The sequence below is a fragment of the Lepidochelys kempii genome, chromosome 10 (genome assembly GCF_965140265.1).
Source record: "Lepidochelys kempii isolate rLepKem1 chromosome 10, rLepKem1.hap2, whole genome shotgun sequence".
NCBI classification, from domain to species: Eukaryota; Metazoa; Chordata; order Testudines; family Cheloniidae; genus Lepidochelys; species Lepidochelys kempii.
In genome coordinates, this window is record NC_133265.1 from 33591958 (window position 1) to 33619454 (window position 27497).

Sequence of the window (27497 nt, forward strand, 5' to 3'; positions counted from 1 at the left end):
TCCCTGTTAACTCAGTAATTTTGGACACGTGCTTATCAGAATAGGATATGGTTATTATTACCTGATCAACAAGAGACACCCTCCATTTATCATGCAAATTCTACGCAGTATTCATAATGAATTTGCAACTGTGCTTTGTCTTTAAATAGTAGTTAGGACTTAAGGCTCTTGGCTTTTTAATTATTACTTATATTTCTATTTATTACTGCCGCAGTTTAAAGCTGTAATCTCAGAGGGTGTTACTAGAGCCCCTGGCTTTGCATATACAGAACCATGGCTTTAGAACACTGCAATTCAGGAAGTAAAGTTTGGGTGAAGTTTCCTCCAGCAGCTGTGAACTGCTGAATTAGTGGATGTTGAGAGAACAAATGTTTGACACTGGTAGGGCTCTTAAAAAGAATGCAGTGGTGCTGGGTGCTGCGGAAGGCATTGCTTTGGGCAATGGTGTAGAAGAGGCCACCACTTTTGGAGTCTGCCTATTTTCACTAGGTGATGACAAGATGGAATTTTTTATACAGTGAGAAAACCCTGGGTGAATGGGGTCAGAATTTCACCCCATGTGCATAGGGACACATTCAGTCAGACAACTGTTTTTCACTGTAGCACATTTTGTTTTTCTTCCTAGAGCTTATCTTTTGACAATTATAGATTCAAACCTGCCTCCAAAGTGCAAATTATTTCTCCAGTATCTTTGTTACAAATAAGTACTATGAGAGAAAAGTGAAGGGTCTTTAGACAGTCTCAGTGCTTTTAATGGGTTAGACTAGATCATCCTATTTGCCCATGGTAGCCATACACTCAATATAAACCACTTAGAATACATAACCAAAAGCTAAAATTTAAAATAACCCTTCCAATGCCAATACCTTATTTGCAGTTGTTAAGGTTTGTTGAATGCTACCATTTCTACAGGATTAGAATAAGTGTTATAGCAAAACAAAAAAACAAAGAAAGAACAAAATAAAACACACAGAAAGATGGCTGAAGGCTAAGTTGCAAAGAGAAAGCAGTCTTAAGGCATTTTCAGTAATTGCAAAACTCAAATGACCAACTCTCCTTACATGGATGTGTAACTAGGAGCTCTATGTGTAAAGCTGCCTGTTGTCAAAGGCAGTTAAATGTGTTGCATATGGAATGGTTGGCTTTAAAATGCATTGCCTTTGTTTCTTTCCCTCCTCTAGGTCTAGAACCAAAGTCCACTGAAATCAACAGAAAAATTTCCTGTTGACTTCACTGGGTTTTGGACAATACCATTGTATTAGTCAAACATGAAATGTTTAACTGATGTAACTAAGACCCAGGGACAAAGCCTTAAATATCTTTTACAATCAATTTTTCAGAATACCTTTCTTTCTCAAAGCAGTGGCAGATTAGCCACTGGGCCAACGGGGCCCATGCCCAGGTCCCCGGCCAATTGGGGGGCCCCGGTGCCCCGACCCACTCCACTCAGCATTCCTGCTGGGGAGCAGGGGAAGCCCCCGCATCCCAACCCCCTTCCCCAGCAGAAGCGTGGGGGGAGGGGTACTGTGGGCGGAAGGGGTGGGGTGGGGCCCCCACTTGCTCTGGCCCAGGGCCCCACAAACCCCTAATCCATTCTGCTCAAAGTGAGCAACTCAAACCAGAGATCTCTCTCCTCAGCAAATAATAAGTAGCTAGTATTTGTGTGCAAACCATCTAAGTAGTGAAGTACTTAGTAACCATCTGTGCAATAAGGAAATAATATATGAGAGATTTAATCCACTGGGTAAAGACTCTAAAAAAATTACCTAACACTTTCATTTCATGTTTTTTTCTTCCAGAGCTTAATCCTTTTTCCTCTGAAGATAGGAAAGTATTACCATCTTGAAACCCTTTCCCTCACCACCATTCTACATGGAACAGCTGTTAAAAAACCCATATATACACATTGCAGGTTTTGTTTGAGTCTCTTTAGAATTTCAGGTTTCAGAGTAACAGCCGTGTTAGTCTGTATTCGCAAAAAGAAAAGGAGTACTTGTGGCACCTTAGAGACTAACCAATTTATTTGAGCATGAGCTTTCGTGAGCTACAGCTCACTTCATCGGATGCATGCCGTGGAAACTGCAGCAGACTTTATTTATACACAGAGAATATGAAAAAAGGAGGTATTTTTTCATATTCTCTGTGTATAAATAAAGTCTGCTGCAGTTTCCACGGCATGCATCCGATGAAGTGAGCTGTAGCTCACAAAAGCTCATGCTCAAATAAATTGGTTAGTCTCTAAGGTGCCACAAGTACTCCTTTTCTTTTTAAAATTTCAGTAGTGTTCTCCTTTAAGCAACACTAGTAAAAACAAAGAAATCAAACTTCTGAGGCCTGATTCTCATTAAGACTGAAAGGGGGTTGTAAATATATTACATTTATACTCAGTTTAATGTCCCTTTACCCCGTCAGAGTGGTGTGAAGCAGTAGTAAAGAATCAGGCCCCTGATTTCATATCTGCCTTCAAGTTCCCTGTTCCTTCACACAAGCAAAGACAAAAAACCTTGTAAACAAGGATCAGCCTTTTAAACAACCTGACATCCAATTTTATATTTCCCTTCTCTATTTCCCAGTAGTTTTGTTGAGCTTGGTGTCTGGTGTTGTAGTGTGTATTTATACTACGTTTCACCTCTAGACTGACAGGAATTCCATTTCTTTCAAGGGTGGCATAACATTTGAAAGAACTTTAGCATGATAGCTCTGAGTAGTTAGGTGGCTGATTTCTCAGGTACGGCAAATTTTCAGATTTGGTCAATCTGTTAATGTGGCACATCTACTAGACCTTATTCCATACCTGTTGATTTAGATTATGTATTCTATTTGTATAGATCAGGGGTGGGCAAACTTTTTGGCCCAAGGGCCACCTTGGCATTGTGAAACTGTATGGAGGGCCGGGTAGGGAAGCTGTGCCTCCCCAAACAGCCTGGCCCCTGTCCCCTGTCTGCCCCCTCCCACTTCCTGCCCCCTTCAGAACCCCTGACCCATCCAACTCCCCCTGCTCCTTGTCCCCTGACTGCCCCCTCCCAGAACCCCCGCCCCCCGGGACCCCACCCCCTATCCAACTCCCCCTGCTCCCTGTCCCCTATCCACTTCCCTGTTCTCTTTACCCTGACACCCCACCCCAGAACCTCCGCCCCACCCAACCTCCCCCTGTCCCTGTCTGACTGAACCCCTATCCACACCCCCACTCCTAACCACCCCCCGGCACCGCCCGCCTTATCCAACCCCCCGCCCCCCTGGCTCCCTGTCCCCTGACTGACCCGACCCCTATCCACACCCCCACCCCTAACCACCCCCTGGAACTCCACCCCCTATCCAACCCCACCGCTCCAAACCCTATTCATACCTCTGCCCCCGACAGTCCCCCGGGACTCCCATGCCTATGCAGCTGTCCCCTGCTCCCTGACTGCCCCCAGGACCCCTGCCCCTTATCCAACCCCCTCGCTCCCTGCCCCCTTACCATGCTGCTCAGAGCAGCAGGAGCTCGCAGGCCTGCTGCCTGGCTGGAGCCAGCTATGCTGCCCAACAGGAGCGGAGAGCCAGAGAGCTGGCGGTGCGGCATGCTGAGGCTGCTGGGTAGGGGGGGCAATAGGGGAGGGGTTGGGGGCTAGCCTCCCTGGTCAGGAGCTCAGGGGCTTGGCAGGACGGTCCCGCAGGCCATAGTTTACCCACCTCTGGTATAGATATTACACTGTGCTCTGTTTGCATACATGATGAGGGGAGTTTTTTAGCACATCCCCACTCTAGTTGTTCCATTTTGTGAATGCAAGGCTAGTTCTCCCCTCTCTCAAGTTTTCTTTACCTTACTACACATTAGTCTAATAACCTTAGGAACCTTCTCCATGATTGTACAGCTGAGACACTTTCCATAAATTGGCCACTAAATAAAACTAAAGGCATAAGCTAAAATATGCCGGTAGGGATTTGTTTTGGATGAATGATTGTTTTCCTAAAACAGTTTTTATAACTGATCGTTTTTAATTTTAAAATTGATCAGAGCAGACAAAACTTTGGAGCCATTGGCCTATGTGTGTATTTATATTAATAGTGCATTAGAATTCAGATTTATTGTAACACAGTCATTGGGACACTGTCCCTGGAAAAACAAAAATAGTTCCACTACAACCTAGATAGAGAACTACAATGAAGGAAGTTGGAAAATTTTGTTTCTGGAGTAGAATGCACTGTTCCCTGCACAAATATTCTGCACATTTTGGCGGTCACAGCTATATTTAGCCCAGTTTCCAAAATGTTCGGAGGCCCAGTTTGTGTTTGTTTTCCTGGATGCATTTGTAACAGGACAGCAGTGCTATTTTACTCTATTGTTATGCTGTAGCACTGGGATTCTCACATCTTTCACCATGTGGGCCACTTACTTCCCCTCCTGTTCACAAATGTTCCACTTCCATTCACAATCTCACAAAATCCCTGCAGCATCTACAGCAGTTGCTTATGTGGGAAGGTGACATTAAGGAGTATTTAATGTATTTTTAGCAGTCTTTTAATGCAATTTAGTTGCTGGAAATAAGGAACCATCAACGTATTGCCAGCCAGCTCTCCAGAAGCAGCTGTTTAAGAACCTATAGAAAGTGGACATATGTTTCTGATGCTTTATTATATTTTCTACTACAGATGGTAAACTGAAGCAGCATTAGTCACTTTATTGTTTAGAAAGGAGGTTGGAAAACTATCCCCATAACATAATTTTAATCCATATGAATACATAAAGTATGCCTTTTCTGTGGATGTGCTTTGCTTTGTAGATCTGCCTACCAGACTCCTTGAGAAAACTTTTGTTAATATGGGCCCATTTGAACTCTGCTTCAATGGATTTCAATGGTGCTAGCAGTTTCATTTGATTTTATGTTTCACTTCCTCCTATTATGTAAGCCTGCTATGACTTAATGGCGTAGTCTTGTGTTTTTCTGTTGTGATGGCAGATTTACTCTTCATAAATTGCTGTCAATTTAACTGTCCTGATGTGTTTCTCGTCTATAACTTAAAATAAACCAGTTTACAATAAGAAAAGGAAGAGAAAGGACAGAAAACCAACAGTACACAGTAGTAAAGTTGTGAGTGGACAAATGGACCACTACGAAAGAACAAAGCAAATATCCAAACTCCATTAAATTGGAGAATACAGCCAGAGACAAACCGTAGTGAAGGAAGTCTTACAGCGTGGAGAAAGTTCTTTGACATGAAACCATGATTTGGCACCAAAGAAATTCAAATACTGCTGTTAAAACAGAAGATCTAATCCAATGATGGGGGAAAACCACCCCTCGACATATCTCATCATGCACAATACAGAAGAGTGCAACACAAAGGAGAGGGGAAACAAATAATCTTGAAATCAGGCAAAAAAATCTAGACAGCGAGAAAGTTGATGAGATTACAATCAACTTCATACTAATAATTGTTCAATGCTGGTATTTGGACATGCTTTGCAAAATAAGGTATCAGCTGGTTAAGAACAATTATTTGCTTTCAATATTTTTACATATGAACATCATGTGACATTCACTAGAAACCCAACATTTTATAAATCATTCTAAATTGCAATATCAGAGAAAGTTACAGAAACAGGAGAATTAAGCAATTTTAAAATACTAGAGTTTACAGACAACCTCAAAGATAGTTTCTCTAATCAAGATACAGTACTTCCTCAGATAAAAGCTTGCGAGTCCTTTGTTTTTGTTAATTCCTTTTATCTTTACTCATTGAACCTCCATATCCTTTGAAAAACCATGTCCTTTAGCTCCATATTCAAACTGTCAATTGTTTCAATACCCAGATTCAGAAAAGAATTTTTCTGTTTATCCCTGCCAATGTTCACAAACAACTAGTGCTAAGTAAAGTGGTAGTGAAAGGTTTGGCTACTTAGCCTTTTTTTGAGACTCCATCATCCTTCACCTCTTATGACATTTCATAGCCCTACTACATGCCAAAGTGGTCTCTCCACTAACAATTTTAGTGAATAATAGTGAATTTTAGTGAATAATAGGAATTGCTGACTGGTAGCTAGCATTCTTACCACTATCTACCCTGCTCAGAGCAAGTATTACATTCTGATTGTTAAACAAACAAACAAAACCCAACAGCCTTCCTCTAACCCCACTCTTAAAAAACCTTAAATCCTCGATAATAACAAATTTGTACTTATCTTAAAAATCTGCAGTAATTAAAACAAACACACTGGAATGTTATTTACTTATTTATGAGAAGTCAATCTGTTCAATTTTAAAGGAGTAGTGGGGAAAAATAATCAATTGTGTGTCAGCAGCAGATTAAGGAAATGTTGCAGAAAATACTCAGTATCTTCCTCACCGTTCTAAACCCTAAAATCACTCACATGGGTGAGCGGTAACAGGAGCAGAACTCCTGGGCTTGAAAAGCATTTAACAACTACATTTTTTTAAACTGTGGGTGATCTTGAAATGATCAGCATTAAGAAATTCTAAAAATACAAGAAAAGAAAAGAGCAAGCAAACAAAGCATCAATTTTTGGTAGACTACTTTTCAGGGGATAGGGCTAATCATGCTACTTTTATAAAGTTTGTGTTTCTTTAAAATTATTATGCAGAAAGCAACAGAACAAGCACAAAAGGCATTTTATAAAATAAACTCTGATACTGGCATGCAAATGTATGACATGGCCTGTCTTTGGACTCTCTGATACACTAAGAGAGATGCAGTAGAGAGCATTATACCATTAAAAACCACCACAGACTCATTACTTTTTGCAAGTATTGGGACTGCGTTTCAAAGGCACAAAAGGGAGTTTGGGGTCCAACTCCCATTGCCTTTCAGTGGGAGTTGGGTGTCTCATTGCCCCTTGCGCCTTTGAAAAGCTCCCCCATATGTTTTGTGGGGTGGGTATTCATAGCTTTGTTTCTGAATCCCTAAAGAAGAGATTCAAGACCTTTGTGGTAAGGACCACGACACCTGGTCAAAGTGAAGCTGTTAAATGTGGTTATTGTTCTGGTGGCAATAAGCAAACAGCGATACAATTCATGACTTAACTATTAGCTACTATTTACCCAGATCTAATTTGAATGCATGTAATGTTGGCTGCACTCAACTCACAAAGGTGTTAATACTATACAGAACAACTCCACTGCAAGAACAAACAGCAGCCCTTGAATTCAGAGCCCAGAAATGTTTCTGACCTCAGCCATTTTATTTCCTTAGTGAGATCAGAAAAGAGGCCATGATACTTCTAAATTTGGTACCCTTTTCAGTACTCTAATGAGATACTACTAAGAGACTAACAATACTCATGTAGTAACAGACCATGAACAGCCATGATGGCTTTATTAATTTTGTAGGCTAAAGGACTGTCTTTGTACTGAATGGTGCATTATTGCAATAATTAGAGGTAAGGTTTTCTCAATCCTGGCTCCTGTTCAAAAGAAATTGGCTTGGAATCCCTAGATTATGCCGTTTTTTCACTTTTAGTTGCAATGTGCGAACCTCTTACAGGTGAAGGGTTATTGTGGTGAGTATAACAATTGTACAGTATTAAAAGTCAGAGAAAAGATGTGGGCATATTTTGATGGATCGCGGCTAACACTGAAAAAACTCAACTGCAGAGAAATGCCACTTTATCACTGGGCATTGTAGGGGGCCATCAAATCAGAGAGAGTAAGTGAGGGGAAAAAAAGGGTTAACCACCTCAGGACACATATTTTAATGCTAGAAGGCATGTAAACAACACAGGACATACGAACATAAGAAGGGGGATGGATCACTTGATTGCCTGCTCTGTTCATTCCCTCTGGGGAACCTGGCATTGGCCACTGTTGGAAGACGGAATACTGGGCTAGATGGACCTTTGGTCTGACCCACTATGGCTGTTCTTAAAGCAATAAGTGTGACTATATTCTGCTTTCACTTTTAAGTTATCTTTTTTGGACTGAAGATGGAAAGAAATAACTAAAAAAATATGACTGTGCAGACAAAACAGCATTACATTTCCCCACAATCACCCGATTTCCCTTGGCAGATGAATTTATTTTGGGTGGAAATATTATAGTCATTTTGTTGGTACAAGAAATATTTGTTTAAATTGGAACCTTGCAATATTTAATATTATCCAAAGTGGGTCACCCACTCGGTCAAAAACTGAGTGAAAAAGGGGTTAAAATTATGGAAGAATGCAAAGGGAGAACTAGTCAGAATCTTCTCCAGGAATTGAAATTAGAGGAGGTGTTTGTTGTCTGAAGCCCTGATCCTGCAACTGCCTCTATGCAAACGGACCCCGGCACCTGTGCAGAGTCCCATTGACTTCAGTGAGCCTCTCTGCAGGCACAGGGGTCTGCCCACACAGTCAACTGTAGGTTCAGGCCCGAAATGTTGTGCTTCTCAGCTCATGGCAAAGGACCTTCCTATTTCTGCTTTAAATGGCACACGGGAAGCATGTCATTCTAATCTGTGCTGCAAAATCACAGCCTAGGGGTAAAGCCTGAAGAACGTTGTTCAGCACCATTAATTCAGTATGGGAGGGAAACTGGGATTTTCAGACTCAATCTGCATTTTGGTGGCTTTGGCGGTATCACCAACTTTGACACAAGTATTGCCTAGATAATGTCCTCACAGTGCTTGGCAGTTTGAAGAGGATGAAGCACTAATGGGCATCTTATTAATTTTAGTGACACCAATTACCACCCCTATGAATCCTAACACCCTCCACAAACATGATATTTAAAATAATAATAAATCAATATAACCCCAAAACATTTATTTAACTGCTCCTCTCTTAAATCAGAGCAGTTTTAGGGGCATCAATTCCACTCAAAACTTCACAAATCCCTTGGGGTGGGGGTAAAAGGAAAACTGCTTTTTAAAAACCTGAGACCTGGATTGTAAAAACTTTAATGGTTACTGGTTTGTTTTTGGAACCCTATCCTGAGAGTTGGTGAAATCTATCCCCACATATCAATAACTCATTGGATGTAAGGAAAGCAGTGCATCCAAAGCATACAATGGCAAATGTCTGATCAAAACACTGTCAAAGGAGGATGAAACTACAACAGCTGTGCTGCCTGCTCCATCTAACTGCTGAGCCACTGTAGAACTCAGCTCCTTCTCCAGCCCAACACAAAAGCAAAATTGTGTTACATCATCTCCATGACATTCCCTAGTGGTACATTACTGGCACTTTTTATATCAGTCTCATATGGTAGATACACGCACATCTGTCTGTGTGTTTACATACAGAAGGTCTGATAACAGTAATATATTATACACACACACACACGTATATATATATATATAAAACCCAAGGAGTTGCATTAGCCAAAAAAAAAAAGTGTTTGTGAGAAACAACAATAAAAATGATATCATGACCACAGCTTTTCTTTTAAAATTAATAGATACCCAAAGCTATGATTTTATGTGGGGCCTTTGTACCTAGACAGGGAGTCCAATGGAGTATATCTGAAGGCACTTAATATGCTCCACTCAGCTGAAAGAGGGTTACACAGGGAGCTGGGGAGTTTTGGAGAGGGCTAAAGGGCATGGAGGAGAGAGACAGATGAAAATGAGCCCTGAATAACTGTGATCCACACAGCATCAGGTGCTAACATGAAAACAAACAACCCAGGTGTTGAGAAGGTTTTTCTTCAAAAAGAAAGCAGACAATTGCAAATGTCTTTGTGTTTCTATGGACAGAGCACATCATGCAGCTCTCTGTCACTGCATCATACGCTCTTAGAGATATTTAACTTTGTCAGTTCATTGACCTCCTCCGTTTCTGCTTCCTCACAATCATTCTTTACAGCTTTGCCAAACCTGCACCTGTCTTCTGCTTTCACTGACTCTTTTTGGAGCTTCTTGTAGTATGGAAGCATATCCTTGGGTTCTAAGTTGTTATCTGAGCCCTGGGATGTCTTGTCCGAATTCTGTACAGAAGGCACCAGATTGGCAATCTCATCAGTAGGAGACCGCCCAATGCTGCCATCCACTTGAACCCGGATGTCTGGAGATATAGATAACTGGTGATGCGGCACAACCCCATTGTCCATGCATTTTGGGTAAAGGTAGGTTTTCATCTGACCTTTCCCCTTCACGTTGACTGTCCCCCTATAATCAAAGTCATATCCCATCTTATTTAGGATACGGTAGCTCTCCTCACTCACCTGTATCCGGCACTCCACTCCAGTAGTGTCCATCCTGCTAGCAATGTTCACGGTATCACCCCAAATGTCATACAATAACTTGGTGGTGCCTATGACCCCAGCAGTGAGAGGGCCATGGTTAAAGCCAACGCGTAGTTTAAAATTAAACCACAGCATATTGTTGTTGAAGTCATCCACCACTCGCATCATTTCTTTGGCAAATTCAAAAAGGGTTTGCAAATGTCCATGTGGATGGTTGTTGTCCTGACATTGTGCGGTGTTCAGTCCAGAGGCAGCCATGTAGGTTGCCCCAATTGTTTTGATTTTCTCAATGCTGCTGTAATGTGGTTTGCTTAGCAACTCATCAAAGTCCCCAATCAATTCATTTAGGACTCGATAGCATTCCTTGCCCCCCTCATAATTCTCTTCATAGAACTCACTGAAGTTCACAATGCTAGCAAAGATCACTCCACCACTATCATGGTTTTTGGAGTAGCTCTGGGAAACCTTCAACTGCTCTGCCACATGATATGGAATAATATTCCTCAGCAACCAGTCAGCTTGATCCCTCATGCTCTGAATTTTGGTGCGGTGAAGATCAGCCTCTACATCTCCATTGTAGTGGAGGCGGTAACTGACTTCAAATTCCCGATTCAGAAACCAAACCAAAAGGAGTAGGAGAAAGAAAACCAGTATCACTTCTTGGCCAATCCGGTCTGCTGGTTTCTTTATATCATTTAGCACTGAACTGTTGCATGGATTCTTCCTAGAGCTGGGGCAGGGCAGGGGAAAAGAAAAATAAAGATGGGCATTTTAAAATACAGATTCATTACTTCTTAATCTCTAAATCTGACTTGTTAAAAATGCCTCAATAAAATCAAACTGTAGTTATAAAATTCTAACTTTATTTGCTATTAAATATGCCCATGCTGTAGAACTCTCGCATGCTAAATTTAACTAGATCTAAATTAAATGGACCCCGTTGAGTTGCTGGCCTACATACTGCCCACGTTAGACAATTTTAAAGTTCTTATTGAGGAGTATATTGTCTTTCCATATATATTTATAATATGACTTATTAAAATCATAAATATATATTGTGACAGGGTTGGGCCAGATGGCTACAGGAGAGTGATAGAAGGCAGATACATTAGCTCCAGGTTAAGTAGGTCCCTTTTCCCTGGGTAAGGTAACAGGGAAGGTTCCAGAACAATCTGGAACCTTCTGGAAACAATTAAGACAGACAGGCTCATTAGAACACCTGCAGCCAATCAAGAAGCTGCTAGAATCAATTAAGGCAGGCTAATCAGGGCACCTGGGTTTAAAAAGGAGCTCACTTCAGTTTGTGGTGCACGTGTGAGGAGCTGGGAGCAAGAGGCACTAGGAGCTGAGAGTGAGAACATGTACTGTTGGAGGACTAAGGAGTACAAACATTATCAGACACATGCGGAAGGTCCTATGGTGAGAATAAAGAAGGTGTTGGGAGGAGGCCATGGGGAAGTAGCCCAGGGAGGAGTTGTTGTCGCACAGCTGTTCCAGGAGGCACTCTAGACAGCTGCATTCCACAGGGCCCTGGGCTGGAACCCGGAGTAGAGAGCGGGCCCGGGTTCCCCCCAAACCTCCCAACTCCTCATCAGAAATTGACCTGGACTGGAGGTTCATGAAAACAGCCAAACTGAGGGCTGCCGTGAATCTCCGAGGTGAGCAAATCCGCCAATAAGTGCAAGACCCACCAAGGTAGAGGAGGAACTTTGTCACAACATCTTTGTATTTATAATGACTTCTTGCATCCCTGATTCAGAAATCAAGCCTGGAAAAAAAAATTAACTACCAATAACAGAACACAAACTGCTGCCTCAGCCCATCTATATCCCTCAACCTGCCCCTTCTCCAAAGACCTGAGAAAACAGATGAGTCTTGCAAGGTTTCTTGAAGATCAATACATTTAGGCTCTGTAGGACACAGGGAGGAAGAGAACTCCAGAGCTGAGGAACTTTATGGAGAACCATCTGCCACTTTACTATGAAACGGGGGAGGATGGGGTCCTCGCTTGAGCATCTCTGCAGATTACGACCACTGAAGCTTATTATGGGGATACAGGCAATTTTCTCAACTAGCCACAATATCAACCTTTTAGGGTGTGTACAGATCAAGAGCAATATTCACAAATTCACTGGCAGCCTCTACAGATTATGGAGCACCGGTATAATATGCTTCCTCTATGAAACATTCCTGAACAAGCAAGTGGCTGCATTCTGTACAACTGTAATTTTCTGGGTGGTGTCAGGGTATAGCCCAAATCACTTTGAGAAGATGACTGATCCACATAATGCCAGTGTGTTTTCTGAAACCAGGCCCGAACTCAGACTGACTGGGGATTACCAACAGAGTCACTTCATCACAAGTTTTTCAGTAAGTTTATTCAATGCCAGAGATTCAATACAAGTGGGTAGTTGGCAAGTTTATCCAAGTCCACAGATGGTTTCTTGAGCAGAGGCATCATACCGAGTGGCTCCCTGAAAACACTTACCCTCCTGAAAAGGGGTGATGGAAATCTCTACCAAGACTGGTAGAGAGCACGATCTGACTTTTAAGAGAGAACTTTACTGCTCTCATTTCTACCTTGCTGACAAGTGGGTATCTGTTAGTCCCCAACCATTTTCTCAACTACTTGGTTGAGCTTGGTTTCCAATATGGGTGTCCCTAAATACTCGCCTCGCTTTTGTAATGACAACAATTCACTCATGATCTGAAAAGAGAATTCCCTTAAGATGACTGAATTCATCCACAAGGCAGGGAGCTGCGTATCTCAAATGAGCGGATACAAGATCTCTCCCAGATCACAAATTTTTTGATCCCACTATGACTACAGTGAGAATCAGCTATGCCAAAAACCCACAGAACTAACCTGAAGGAGGAAATTCCTGAAGTGATGCCCTCATCTTGAAAATTAAATCTCTGAAAATGTTGCACCTACTATGGTTACAACTAACACCTTTGATCTAGCATAACTATAGCGGCAAGAAGCTAATGGAACAATATTTCTTTTTTTTCGTTTGTTTAGTTTGTGTATTTGACAATACAATATGATTGGGTAATTAGCAAGAGCAAAATTCATTAAATGAAATGACCTTTATAAACAACAACTGAGAAACAGAAAATCCCCACCAAAGCCTTACAAATTTTTTTAAAGGAGCTTATACAAAAAAAATTCAGGGCTATTTAAGCTGTTTACTGTTTAAAGGGTTGTAGTAATAGAAAATGGAATTTTAAAAATTGGTCAATTTAAAAAACTCAAGCTGATTCTGTTCTTTTAACCAAATAGTTTAAATACTTGCAGGCACAAAAGCCTGAGAAGTTAGTTGGAATTTTCATCCACTCTGGGTACTGAATACAGCACTTGTGAAAATTCTTTAGATGGAGTCAGGAAGCTTTCCTTTGATTGATCACAAATCCTAAACTGTGTAACATAATGGCTTTCTCCTTACAGTAGAGGTTCTTGGAAAGACACTTGCCCTAGGAGCTAGAAATCTGGGTTTCAAATTGTATTGTTCTATATATAAAGCAGATGCGTAACAACTAGGTCTTTGGAGAGAATACAAGGGCTGAACAATGAGAAAAAGACACCAACAGAGCTGAGCATTGGAATTTTTGATGAATCATGTAGAATCTGAGATATTGTAAACGGGATGCTGCTACACATATGAGATGTTAAGCATCCTGGGGTGATGGACAGAGATGGCATGAACACTCTATTTTATACCCTGATGCAACTACAGAACATAGGAACTCCATTTAGAAAAAAATTTGGAGTGTAAAGGTGGGGAAAGAAAAACAGGGGCATGAGTTTTTTCTAAACCACAAGGCAGATTTGAGTCTCTATCTCAAAAGGCCTATCCATCATTCCATTTGGGAACTATGAACAGTGGAGAAAAAAATACACTCTACCTGCTTTGAGGCAGGGAGAGTAATGAGTGCATTGACTCTTAGTGGGAGGACACATTTGTTTAACAGCATCTTGTTTTGATTGCATGGGGCACAAGAAGAAATGGTGTGCCTTCAATTGGAAAGCAATGAGACAAATCTAATGCACTGATTTAGCTACACGGGTGCAAAAAAGCTATGTGTTGACCAAATCTTAGAAGAGCTTATGTGCTGAGACTTCACAGATGGTAGCTGTTTTGATACCACTTTAATAAAGATCTTAATTCTTGGTCAAGCAAAGCAAAAGGGGAAAGGTCCCCCTCCAGGTACACTTGTTACAAATCCACCAGCAGAACACAGGAAAAGCCTGTGTGCTGACAGTCAAGTGAGAATGGAGACAATAATAACTTCTCCTAGGACAGGATCTCAGCTTCTTATTGATTCATCAGCCTCCAATCACCTGGAGTGAGGGGAAGCCCTAATTAATACAAAATGCTAGAACGAAAACAGAAAACAAAACAAAAAATAAATAAAAAAGCTGAAAATGTAAGTAAGATTGCACAGCAGATCTGTGGCAGAGATGGTAATAGAATTAATTCACAATTCTGTATTTTTACCACAGACCACACCTAAAAACTATCCTGATTTTCAGTGACACTATTCAGTTGTGTGTCCTCAGAACAGCTGAATTTGCACTTTTGCAAACTTACTATTGCATTTATGTAGTTTTTCATATTTAAATTTAAGATGACAGCCAACCAAGCATCACCTGCTAAAAGTGTCACACACGTTATAGAGACAGCAAATATGTTCACAAGCATGCATAATGTGTCTAAGACAGACACACACACATGCACGAGCGCGCACACACTTACATTTTTCACTAAAGTAATGGTCATTTGGAAAAAAATTGAACTGCAAGTTCCTCATGGTAAGAACTTTGATGAGATTGTATAGCATACAAGTGTTAGATGTGACATGTATTTTGGTCACCGTGTCAGTCAATATTTACATCTTTAGGCTGGGACTTATCAAGGAACCCAAGTGAGTTCAGTGTCCATCTCCTGTGGAATTCCACTGGGGTTTGGGTGCCTAATTTCATTAGGCTCCTTTGAAAATCTCAGCATTATTATCTGTTCATATCTTTATCTATCAAGTAAAAGTGAAATGTTATAATTTCAAAAGTAAAATACTTTCATACTAGGATATTTTCTCTGGCTATTAGCTTTGTTATTTGTAGGGCCATTGCAAGTATAAGACCAATCATTAAAATGAAGTCATGCTTGCCCTTGATTACAGAAATCAGAATTATTTTTTAATGATTAACAGCCAGCTAGGTCTTCTAGTGCTCATGAATAGTTACCTGGAAGTCACGGGCAGTTTTGAGCTACAGAAGTGCCTGGCTAATTCCATGAACTAATAAGGAAGACCCAAGCTGAGGAAAATATTATGACATTACTTTTCATTGGTCACAATACCTTTATATTTTCTGTTTTAAAATTATGTATAGTCTGTTGTTATAGCTTGGCTTGTATCTTGTCCCAGTTACAATTCCAGTTTAAAAAGAAAGGTATATTTAATGACACTCTCTTTCTCTCTTACACACACAGACAAACAAATTCAGAATGCTCAAAAATCCCTGCAATATGAGACATAATAAATTAATCCTATACTAGAATTGGAAAGCACAACTACCATCCTCAGACCTCAGAAAAATGCCTACATTCTTTGAAATTATGACTGCATTCAGGTAGAGACAGAAGGGGGGGAGAGATAGCTCAGTGGTTTGAGCATTGGCCTGCTAAACCCAGGGTTGTGAGTTCAATCCTTGAGGGGGCCATTTAGGGATCTGGGGCAAAAATTGGGGATTGGTCCTGCTTTGAGCAGGGGGTTGGACTAGATGACCTCCTGAGGTCCTTTCTAACCCTGATATTCTATGATTCTATGAAATTGAAAAATGTAATTTTTCTATAATATATACTCCAAGGACGAGCAGTGATTTTCAGAACACACTTCTGCCTGGAGCTATTTGATAATATGTTTACATAGTCACTAGTTAAATCAAAGAGAGTGTCAGACTTTTAGAAAACCCAACCCCAGAACAAATGTTTCCACAATTACTAACTTTAGTGAAAGCAGTTGTTTTATTCAGCAACTGGCGATAAAATCATGGGAGTTGACCACAATGAAATAGAGACAAGTCAACTGCATCTTTGAAATTTTCACTTTCTAAGGGGTCATTAATAACACAGGCTTTGTTTAAAAACATGGGGCTATGCTGTCAACTGTGTTGAGTTTGGAGCTACTCTAAATTACAGCAGCTGGCTGTGGTGCCCATGGGGCCACTTGCCAACTATGAATTGGCAGACCGCAGCTGTGCTCTACACTGCCTCCAACAAATCCTCTAAACTGGAGTTGGGGACAGTTGGTGTAGGAGCTAGCTAAGGACCCCCCCCCCCCGTAGATTCCAGCCCCTATGCACTGCTGAGTGACACAAAGCAGACAGGACAGAGGGAGAGAATCTGGCCCATAATCTGCGCACAGTACTTTAAAACAAAACAAAACAAAAAAGGTTACCACTAGAAAAACAAATTCTATAATTTATCTGCCACAATAACCCTCCATTTCCTAGAAAACCATATAAATAAGGGAGCATTTCACATTTCAGCATCAACTTCGTCGATTTCCTTCTATGGCATTTGTATAGTTAGTTTGCTTTCCTGGGTACTCACGTAGCACAGACAAAATTATTTAATCCCTGTATGCTACTGTGCGCCCTAAGTTTGTTTTTTTACATACATTTGACTGAAAACACATTTTGACACAAACATTTTAAAGCTATACTTTATCTAGTTTACATAACTTTTTGTAAAAGATAATGTTGAAAAAAGGAATGCAACAAGAGGTTTTCCATAAGATAGTAGAGATGGGCACTGTATTTAAGGCTTACCTAAAGTTCTGTACTGAATCTAGGAGGGAAGTTTCAATGGAGCTGAAAAATAAAGGTATTAAAACATTAGAAAGAAAACAAGACCATTACACAAAGCAACCTGAGAATACAAACAAAAAAGTTCAACTGAACTAATTTGAAGTAAGGGACTATGATCAATAATCTGTTTTGCACCTCAATTTCAGACAAACTTTTCTTGAATGTGACTTAGCAATACCTTTTGCTTTGGAGTGGCAGAAGCATAGAGATGATGATCCAAGTTTCTCCGGCTAAGAGTAACTGGAGGTAATGTAGTCAAGGCAATGGCTGGAAAAAACCATTTTCAGATCAGTTCCAACCCGAGATACATGGAGGAGTGTGTTAAGAACACTGAAAGGTAATTAGTTCCCAGGCTTATTGGATCAACTCCATAAAAAGTGACAAAAGAGGAGAAACAGCCTCTTTATGAATATGCCATTACCGAAGAACTCCTCAAAGAGGCTTTGAATTTACTTGCATTCCAGGCTCTTCTATCAGCAATTAATATAAAGAACAGCAAGGCACACAGTGCTCAGTTACATGTGCCAAGAACAACTACCACCAGCAAGTTACTGTTTTAAAAAAAAAACGTGAAAGAATGGGTCTGTCTATAGCGTATGAAGAATTGTCAATACTGTGGTGACAAAGCATGATTAACACTGTAGATATTGCAAGAAAACTAGCTATTACTAAGGTTTTCAAATGAAAACTCTTGGCAGCTGTGATTTAGTCTTCATGTTGTTTTTCACTGTTGCTTCTAGTCATATTTTGCTAGATCTAGGATTGTATAGGGATGTGTATTATTTTGGATATGAATTTCTCTTTATAAAATAAAGTGACAAAATGTTCTGCAGTTACTGTACTTTGTTCATTAATGGTCACTGCTTTACAAAACACAGGACAAAATATACTATAATTGGGCTTGATTGTGCCTTGTAGGCATAGGCCTGTGCTGGAGGGAGCTTGGAGACAACCCATTCCAACAGAAACTCCCAGAGACATGGTGTTTCCTGGTCACACCCTAACACACCAGGGGAATCTGTCACAGACACTCTCCCCCCACCCCCTGAAGAGGATGTGTTGGCTGATATGTGGGTGGATGTCACCCCAGCCTTTTGGAATGGCTAGCAACATGAGCCTTGTGCAATCCACGTGCTCAGCTGAGATGAAGGGGGAGCAGGAGAAGGTTTCCTGTACCTTCCTTCCTCCCCACACCTGATAACTCTGCAGTGCTTGGGTACAATCTGACCAGCTATTTGCACCTGGAATTTTCTCTAGAAGTCTACAGATAATGAATTAGACATAAAATCCAGTTTCTTACTTTTTAATTTTTTTCCTGCGGCAAAATGTCACTGGTATAGACAAATGGGGTATGTCCTGACCCAGTCAATAACCCAGGAAATGCCAATAAGAATGAAACATTTTCCACTCCTGGCTAAGAAACTTCTTTTGCTTTTTGCAGGCACACTCTCCAGTGCAATGACATCTAGAGTTATGAACAAATTAGATTATCCTATCCTGTGTTCCTAACATTAACCTCTCAGCCAAAGTCAAAGCCCAGGTGGGCCTTAAGCTAAAGGGTCTGTAATAGTGCCACTGTACTACAGAAAAAAGTTAACAGGTAATAAACTTGATTTTCTCGTGGAGAGAGTGCCACTGGCAGAGATAGATGGGTTGCAGCACCCTCACCTGCTGGGAGGGAAGAAACCAATAGTTGGACTAAAGAAAGAACAAGAGTGAGATGAGATCAAAGGTGAGATGAGAAGGAACCAGAAATTAGTAACTGGATTGTTTCCAGTAAGGCTGTGAAGAAACTAAACGCTTGGGTAATGAGGAGGGGCCAAAGGGACAGTGCTTGAGGAAAGTGTGTACCAAGCCCCAGGTAACACCACGGCACAGTTTATCCATGGATATATGCCCTGTTTCTGCCCAGGAATGGGAGACAATTGATCAATCTAATCTAAGGAGAGCACAAGAAGTCTGTCGCTGAATAGGTGTACTGCAGAGTCAGATCCATCCAGAGACTGTAAAACTAGAGGCTTTTTGACCTTTATTGGGACCCTGGAACAGGATGACTAGGTAATGGAGTGACTTCTTTCTAGGCTGCACCAGAGTACAAGAAATTCATCTGCGCCTTGTGGTGAAGTCAGAAACTTGGACGAGAGATCTTGTTAATGAGAAAAGCTACAACTCAGCCAAGAAGCTGGGACAGAAGCAAAGAACTACTTTTCCCTCATAAAAAACCAGTTAGGGCAAACTACAGGAAAGGGACACTCACATCCCCACACAATGAACTGAGGTAATGGCTTCTTAAAAGCCACTTTCCAGGAGAGGATGTGAAAGGAAATGGAATGAAGTTCAACCACCACATCTGGAGTGACAAAAAACGATAAATAAGCTGCTGAAATCCAAGAAAATGGCATCAGTTGTAATGATACCAAGGGCAGATCTTGAAGGAGTGTTTGATTGATCCATCCACTAGCTATTGGGACTTGAAGAAATGTTTCCAGATTCTCCCATGCTAGCTGGAGGGCTTTCGGTAGAAACTGTTGAAAAGTCCTATAATAAAACTATACCCAAGGAACCACATTTTAGCATATTATCCACATTCCAACCAGTGACTTGCAGAATGAGAGAAAGAGAAGATGACTGCTTAATGCTGTCTTGATGGTTGACTCCAGTTCTGAGTTCTTTCCAAAGGGGGCAGACTTTTCCTCCTATGGCACTGGTGTCCACTTCTGAGCAAAAGAGGGTCTGTTAAGGAGATGTTCTTTTGTTTACTAGACCCAGATTTGAGAACCTCAGCAGAGATGTGGAGAATGCCTTAGATGCTTCTTGAGGGGATTTGCTTTGATCAGCATGTTGCCTGCCATCTGCTTCCTGCACTGTGTGGTCCAGAAAGTCTCTGAAAAGGAGGTAAAATATTTGCCTCCAGTGGGAGGTAGAATGGTCTAGAGTGAGAGGCCATCCACCATTCCTCAAGGACAAGCTGCAGAGTCAGATACAGGGATCTCTCATCACCCAAAGCCAAAAATAAATCCTTGGACAGAATTCAAGAGGGGATGAGGACAAAAGGAACCAGAGCATGCCTTGGAAATTTCTTCAGAGATTAGAGAGTTCTGATCAGGAGGGAGAAGGGAAACTGAGAAGAGCTGGCTGATAATGGATCACTTGCAAACAGATTAAAGGAAAGGGATTCTAGTAGTTGAGACTGATCTTCCTAGAAGTCATGCAGATCTCCTCCCAGATGGATCTGTAAGATGGCAATGATAGAGAAATCCTGGAGGCAGCCCGAAACATGGCAAAACTGTCTGGATTCAGACCGGCTCCCATCAGAAACTGATGGCGGTGAACACAAGCAAATCTTATATAAGTGTGGTGGAGCACACATGCAACCTAGTCCCATGATGGAGGGCTCATGATTTCCAAAGTAGGACAGAGTCTGATTTTTTTGACTGTTTTCTTCCATTTCTCTTACTCTTTCTCCATTCTGAGTAATGGCTAGGGCAAGGAAAATATAAGCCAAGATGGCCCATCAGCCAGAGACACTAGGGGCTTCTTGAAGCAAGGCAGGAAACAAACTGCAAAACCCACTTACAGGGACCAGAGAAAGGGACAGAACCATATGCAAATATGCTTCATTCAAACTGGCACCTCCCTATCTGACCAACAGAGAACAAGACCCAACTCATCTGTCTGTACCACTCTCCACAGGAATGAACATTTCCTGTTTCGGGGCTGAACTAGTTAATCCTGGGGCAAAATGCAGCTCATGATACCTTGCCTACAGTGATAACATGCAATGCTCACCTGTCTGGACATAAAGAGATGTAGAGCAAGATGAGAAGCACTGCTCCTACAATAGTAGCCAATGATGATCTCATCCAGGAGCTCAGCTGGCAGAAGTTACAGTACTGGATAATGGTGATGAGAATCGCACAACACATAAACATGGTATACTGCAATGAACAGAAAGAATGACAAGTTAGCCTTTTCTTGCCCATTAGAGCCCTTCCACAAATAGATACCAATTTAAATAAAGGCATTCAATGATCTGAATGGTGAGAACACAATTTCTACTTACATAAAAATGAGCCATACATTAACTGTCTTTTCAATTAACTCTGATACCTTTGTATGAATTTCAGCAAACAGCACTACAAGTCTAGAAAAGTTCTTGCTTCCAATAAGCAAGAAAGCTTCTAACACAGATAATGTGTCACAATTTTCATTAGCTGGAGTTCTGAGGTACAGCTTTACTTTTTCATAATTCCACCTTCAGCTCACCTTTGTAAAGGACTCAGTTCCTCCTATTCAAGCCATTGAGTTTGAGAATTTATAGATTACCATCATATACTCAATTATGCTCTGAAGGCTTCTCATTAAATCACATCTGTGTTTTAAATTGGATATCAAATTATACGTCCAGGTTGAAAACATGTGTTGAGTCCCAGAAACTCTGTCAAAGTGGCTGGCCCTAATAATATATTTTGCAGGATAGTATTATTCCACTAAGTGCTGAACTCAACATGGATAATTATTCCTTTGAGGAACAAAAGTGAGCAGAAGTTTAACATAATGTTAATTGATGCTCTGTGAAACTGGTATTTGTGCCAAGCTGAAGGGGTAGTTCTCCATTTCTCCTTTCTTCTGTTCCAAGTCTCAAATCCAAGAATCTCAGAAAACCTCCCTTTTCATGTCTTTAGTAGATAAGTAAATTGAAGTGCAAAGCAGATGCTTTCTGAGAAATATCTTAATTTCCCCAGAATGCAATAGTCAAATGCTAAAGTCCATCTTATGTAATGTACAAAGTAGGGCTGTGTTAAGAAAATCAATGAAGATCCAATGTTAAAATAGAGAACTCCACAAAATTGCACTGCAGGTCTTATTTTCCTTAGCATTAACTATGCTGCTCTTTATGATTTCTGGTGGCTATAATCTCTTTCATTGTGAGTGGAGTGGGACACCACTGCTTTGCTTTACAAGTTGAAAATTTGGAATGCTTTATTATGTTGTCTGGGGCACAACAACAGTTGAACAAAATAGCAAGGCCACATTCCAGTTAGAAAAACAGTTTATCCACAACAGGCAAATTAGTAAAACTTACATAATTTACTTACATTTTTTAAACCATGACTACAGTTTTTCCAGGCTTTAATAACTAAGAAATAGCTATGCTGAATTTAAAAAAACCTCATTTCAGGTCTCGTAAAGTGCCAGGGCAATGGTTCTGACTTCAAGTGAAGCCCCAGCATGAAGCCAGCCTCTAGAGGGTCAGTAAGTGTCGTGTTTTACTATGTAAGCATGGCTTTGGAAAGTTTTTTTTTTAAAATTATTATCATTATTTTACATCCGGGGAGGGTATATAATGCTATTAATAAAAAAAAACTTTGCAAAACCATGTCATAGTAAAATATGGCACTTACCCGACCCTCTACAGACTGGCCCCTTTCCCCAGAGCTCCATGATTGTTGCAACATCACCGAGCACAGGGCCAGCTGGAATATCTCTTGGTGATTGAACCAACAACCCAATAAGTCTGGGGGATCTGAAACAGGAAAAAAAAGGGTTGTGCATGAACAGCTGCGTAATGAATACCATTCTTACTTGCTACTACATGGGGCATTCAGCACATACGACCTGAAACTGAGAGGGGCTGAGCACCCACAAATTCCATTGTTATTGTTACTGTATTTTAAAAATATTTAGGAGGTGCTCAAGTACTACAGGGAATGGGCCTACATAAGACAAACAGAAGTCAAAAAGGGTTGAAGGTGTTCAGCACCTTTCAGGTTCAGGTCCAGTGTTGCTTGGGTTCTGTCACCTTATATATGACAGGCTGTTCTCCGCAAAAGGGTAATCCCAGGTGTCTTCGGTTCCCCTGCCTGAATTGCAGACTTTGAGTTCCTGAAAAACTCTGTTCAGGGAATTAATTCTGCCAATTCCCCAGGACTATCCACACAAAGTTAGCCAGAGCTTCCTACAATTCTTGACAGGGCCTGCCTTCTTACAGCATCCTGAAACTCTGCAAGTAGAACCACCCTTTATTTCAGGGTTTCCTTGTCTCAACTTAACTTTAATCATCATCCCCCAGACTGTGTCCATTGCTGGACAGACCACTTCCACTGCCTGTCTTACCAATCTTCCTGTAGTCCCACAAAACTGACTGGGGGTGTGAATCAGTTTACCAGTCCCTGCCATTTCTTCTATACTCCTTTCCAGTCCCTTGAACTTGAGGACCGGTGCCGGCCTGTTGCTGCTCCTTGAACACAACCAGTTGCCTCTGCATAATTCAGAAACAATGGTTGGTACCATCTGATCCTAGTCTATTCTCTGGAATACCAGTTCTATATTTCCACTCAGTTCCAGGGGTACTAGTCTGCTCTCATCAGACTCCTAACACCAAATATGTGATCTTCCAGTCTATACACAGTCTGCTGTGCCCCACTCCCTACCACAGTCTAGAATTGGCACAGTTCTCCACCTTCCCAGGGTTTCAGGCAGGCCATTGTCCCTCAATGTCTCCAGATTGTTCCTTAGGCTCATTTCCAGAGCAGACTGTCTGCTTCTCTTCCCTCCAGCCTTCTTAGCCTTTAAGAGACCCCTTCCCAGAGAGAGGGAATTTATTATATTCTCTGTCCTACCTCTCCTCCTCTCCAACTAACCTTCTATCTCCTCTTTTAAATCCATCCCCTCCGCAGGTGCAAACAGTGAGACTACCAACCCTCTCGGACTCCTTTAACTTTTTTCGTGCTGGTGTGGGCTTCACACCTCGTTACAGGCCCACAGTTCTACAATCAGTCCAATAAGGAAAAAATTCACCTTTAAATTAAAGAAAATATAGCTTTAATACACTGGAAACGTCACCAAATTACGTAGAGAAAAAGAGCTACAGGGCCATTTAGAAGAGGACTAATAATTTTTGTGTTGCTCAAAATACTCCACCTATTTTGACAGTGTGCAAACACAGCACTGCTGTTGATATGACAGACAGACACAATCCACTGCTAATACCATTACTGCTGCTGAACTTCAGCAATGAGCCACGGAAGTCCTTAAGGATATTCCGCATCTCATTGGATAAGGAGTTCCCGCTCAGAAATTATGCTTTAATATATTGAAAAATTCCTAAGATGTGTTCAAATTTATTTACATTAAATTCTGCCTAAAGGTAATGTTTGTAAAAAAAATAGATTCATTCTACTAGCAATACCATCTTACAGAATCAGACCTATCCTCTTGAGAGATATAGATCACATGGATGAAGGGAATGGGGAAGGGGAGAAGACAAGGAGGGAGCCAATCTACTCCATTAAATCTAAAAGAAAGTTAGACAGGATACATTGTCCTAAAACTTACATGTATGTTGGTTTCAAAGTCAGAGGTGAAATGTGAAAAAACTGCAAGAGCCGGGAGGGAAACTAGGATTGCACCGATGAAATGTCGAGGCAGCCAGCCAGCAATCACCTCCAGCAGGCGCTTAGTACAAATCATCACCTCCTCCAGAAAGAATGCCATTCTGGAACAAATGAAAGCACAAACCAAATTTTTTTTTCCCCCAATGCATCACTTAACGTATCTGATTTACCTATAATAATATGGTCATTCCAGTTGCTATAGTTAATGTTGCATAACTAATCAGAGCGTAACTCCATGCTATCACTTGCTTATAACTTCCTGAAACAATCAGTGTTCGGTAAAAGATGAACCATTTTTTTTTACAAAAGCTTGAAGATTTCTCTTCTATCACTTGGAAGATATGAGAGTGTGGGGAAAAAAAGCATGTTTTTCCCTGTTTACAAAAAAATTGGACTGTTTTTTGAAGTAAATGCTTTTGTACGTCAAAAAAGTTGTTTAAAATAACATTAAGAACATTGGAAAAGCGGGAGTGTGTATGGACAATTAACAACTTTGTTAATCAGTTAGCTTCAGACTTAAAGACTGTTTGGGTAGATGCTTTTCTAGCATTTTAAAGTCTTCTGAACTAGCTCTCCCAATGCCAGACAGCTTGAGAGAAAGAAGCTGCCCTCTGAAATCAACCCAAGTTCTTCTAAGGTATCAGACTCAGTACCTTCTTAACAACAAGAAATGGGAGGAGAGTGTGGGCTCATGACTGACTGGATCAGCAAGACCACAGTGCATAAAAAGAAGTCATGCTGAGCACTTTGGGAGGCCAGCTGGCAGCTCACATGCTCCTCCAGCAGCCCATTTGTATTTGTTATGGCAAACACCAGTGTAGCTGGAACTGCACAAAGCACTCTTTGGGAAGAAACAGTCCTTGCCTCAACTGCTTACAAGCTAAAGGCCCAAGCCTCTCAAGTGCTGAGTGAACCATATGGGGAAGCGGAAAGCAGTCTAGGGCGGGGTTCTCAACCTTTTTCTTTCTGACCCCCCCTGCGCAACATGCTATAAAAACTCCATGGCCCACCTGTGCCACAATAACTAGTTTTCTGCATATAAAAGCCAGTGCTGGTGTGAGGAAGTAGCAAGCAGGGCAGTTGCCTGGGGCCACAGGGGCCCCCACAAAGCTACATTGCTCAGGCTTTGCCTTCAGCCCCAGGTGGCGGGGCTCAGGGCCCTGGGCTTCAGCTTTCTGTCCTGGGCCCCAGCTAGTATAATGCTGGCCTTGCTTCACAGCCCCCCTGAATCCTGCTCGCGGCCCCCCAGGGGGCCCTGGACCCCTGGTTGACAACCACTGGTCTAGGGAAAAGTGAAGTTTATCCCCATGTACCATGGGACTCCTATTACTGAAGAATTTAATTGGAAAAAAAAAATCCAAGATAGTTCTCGGGGGGGAAAAAATGTAGTTAACACAGGAGCTAAAGTTGCACAAAACTATCCATTATTTAAAGAAACAAACCTAAAGAAACATAACTTTCAAAATCCACAAATATTAGCTAGTCTGGAAAATCACAGCTGATATTCAGTTTAAAATTAAAAAGAAAATTAGAAAGTAACATAATGAAGTTAAGGTCATCCAAACTACCTAAACTTTGGACCTGCATCAAGCTGCCCACAGAGCAAATGAAAATAAGGAAACAGTCCTTTCCACACAACACATAACTTCACAGGATCAGTGATTCTGAAAACTGAAGTGATCTAACTCGACTACCGCATTCTTGCTGATACACTAATTGTACATTACTAAAGCATTCAAACCAAAGTGTGTCTGTTTTTATATTGCTACATCAAACTACTCCTGCATTCTTTAAGACCATGCTCAATTACAGGAGAGAGAGAAAGACTTTTACAGCTTATCACCAAGAGAGACCATATTTGGGACAATGGCTTGGGAAAATGTCCCAAAAGTATATTGGATTTTAACTGTTACAAAGTTTCATGCTGTGAGACTAAGCATAAACTCATAGTTACTGTACCTGGGACTAGTCACATTTTAGAGCCTGAACAAAAATTAGGTAACCAAATCACTGGGGCAAAGGTTCACATTTAAGTATCACAGAAGTATATGTAGAGCATCAAAGCCACATACTCTTGATTTCCTTGACTCTACTGGCAAACAGTGCAAATAAAATAGATTTAGGATCCACTGAAACAGGATGAATAGCCCTTGTCAAAACTTCCTTTATAAATATGTTTTCAACCTAAATACCAGATGTGATGGACATGCAGAGTGGGGGGCTGGCAGAGAACAAAGGCAGAACTAAAGTTCTTTGGAGGACTCTAATACTTCGTTTTCATACTTTCTGAGGAGGTCTTGTTTGTTTGTCAGTGTAACTTTAATTTTGAATTTCCGGAGTAAACTTTTGTGGTTCTTGTGAGAAAACTACAATATCCTTTTAAGGGTCGAGGTTTTCTTGTTTTACTTCAGCTTAATAAAGCTTTTGTTCATCTGGGAATGCATTCAGAACTACGGAGAGAGAAAGAGAGAGTTATGGGTAGCAAAAGGATGAGGAGGGAGAAATTTGTAATATTTCAGTGCCTCACAGGAGGGAGCTAATAGGCTTTTTAAACTCCAGTGGAAATTGGATTTTCCAGTTTAGATTAACAGGTTTTTATTGAAGAAAAAAAAATAACTACAAAACCTTACTTCATATAAAGAAAAATACTTACCAACAAAGAGTCTGACAATAGAAAAAATTTACAAGGCAAAATAAAACAAAATACTCAAATTATATACAGCATTAGCTCAGCTTTGCTCTGCTGGAGTTAATGGTAAACACCCAATGATTTCACTGGAGGCAGATTTAGGCTGATGCTGAGTACCTTTGAAAATCCCACCCTAAATTTACCTCTCTGAAAGTGAAATTCACTTCCCTACATAAAGTATGAATATTAAATGTTTATGTGAGTGGAATATGGAGAGGTGGGAGCAATGATATTCAGCCCCCAACATTGGTTGCCTAGACTCGTCTCCCCTTCCCAGCTGCTTCTCCAGCCAACGTGTTACAATACAACATAAGAACACAAGAACTGACACACTGGTTCAGGCCAATGGTCCATCCAGCCCTGTATCCTGTCTTCTGACA

At 41.0% G+C, this 27497-nt stretch overlaps 1 protein-coding gene across 2 annotated transcripts in view; it reads right to left on the minus strand.

The window, feature by feature from the left end:
* Positions 1-3432: 3432 nt before the first annotated feature.
* The window catches only part of ADCY9 (adenylate cyclase 9), a 196374-nt gene continuing 172309 nt past the window's right edge, over positions 3433-27497 (minus strand). For both annotated transcript variants that reach the window (XM_073362784.1, XM_073362783.1), the window contains exons 7-10: positions 24370-24529; positions 20821-20969; positions 16993-17034; positions 3433-10890 (exon numbers count right to left, since the gene is read on the minus strand). In XM_073362784.1, the coding sequence (XP_073218885.1) occupies positions 9702-10890; positions 16993-17034; positions 20821-20969; positions 24370-24529 (1540 nt within the window). In that variant the 3' untranslated portion in view covers positions 3433-9701. The remainder of the gene's footprint in view (positions 10891-16992; positions 17035-20820; positions 20970-24369; positions 24530-27497) is intronic.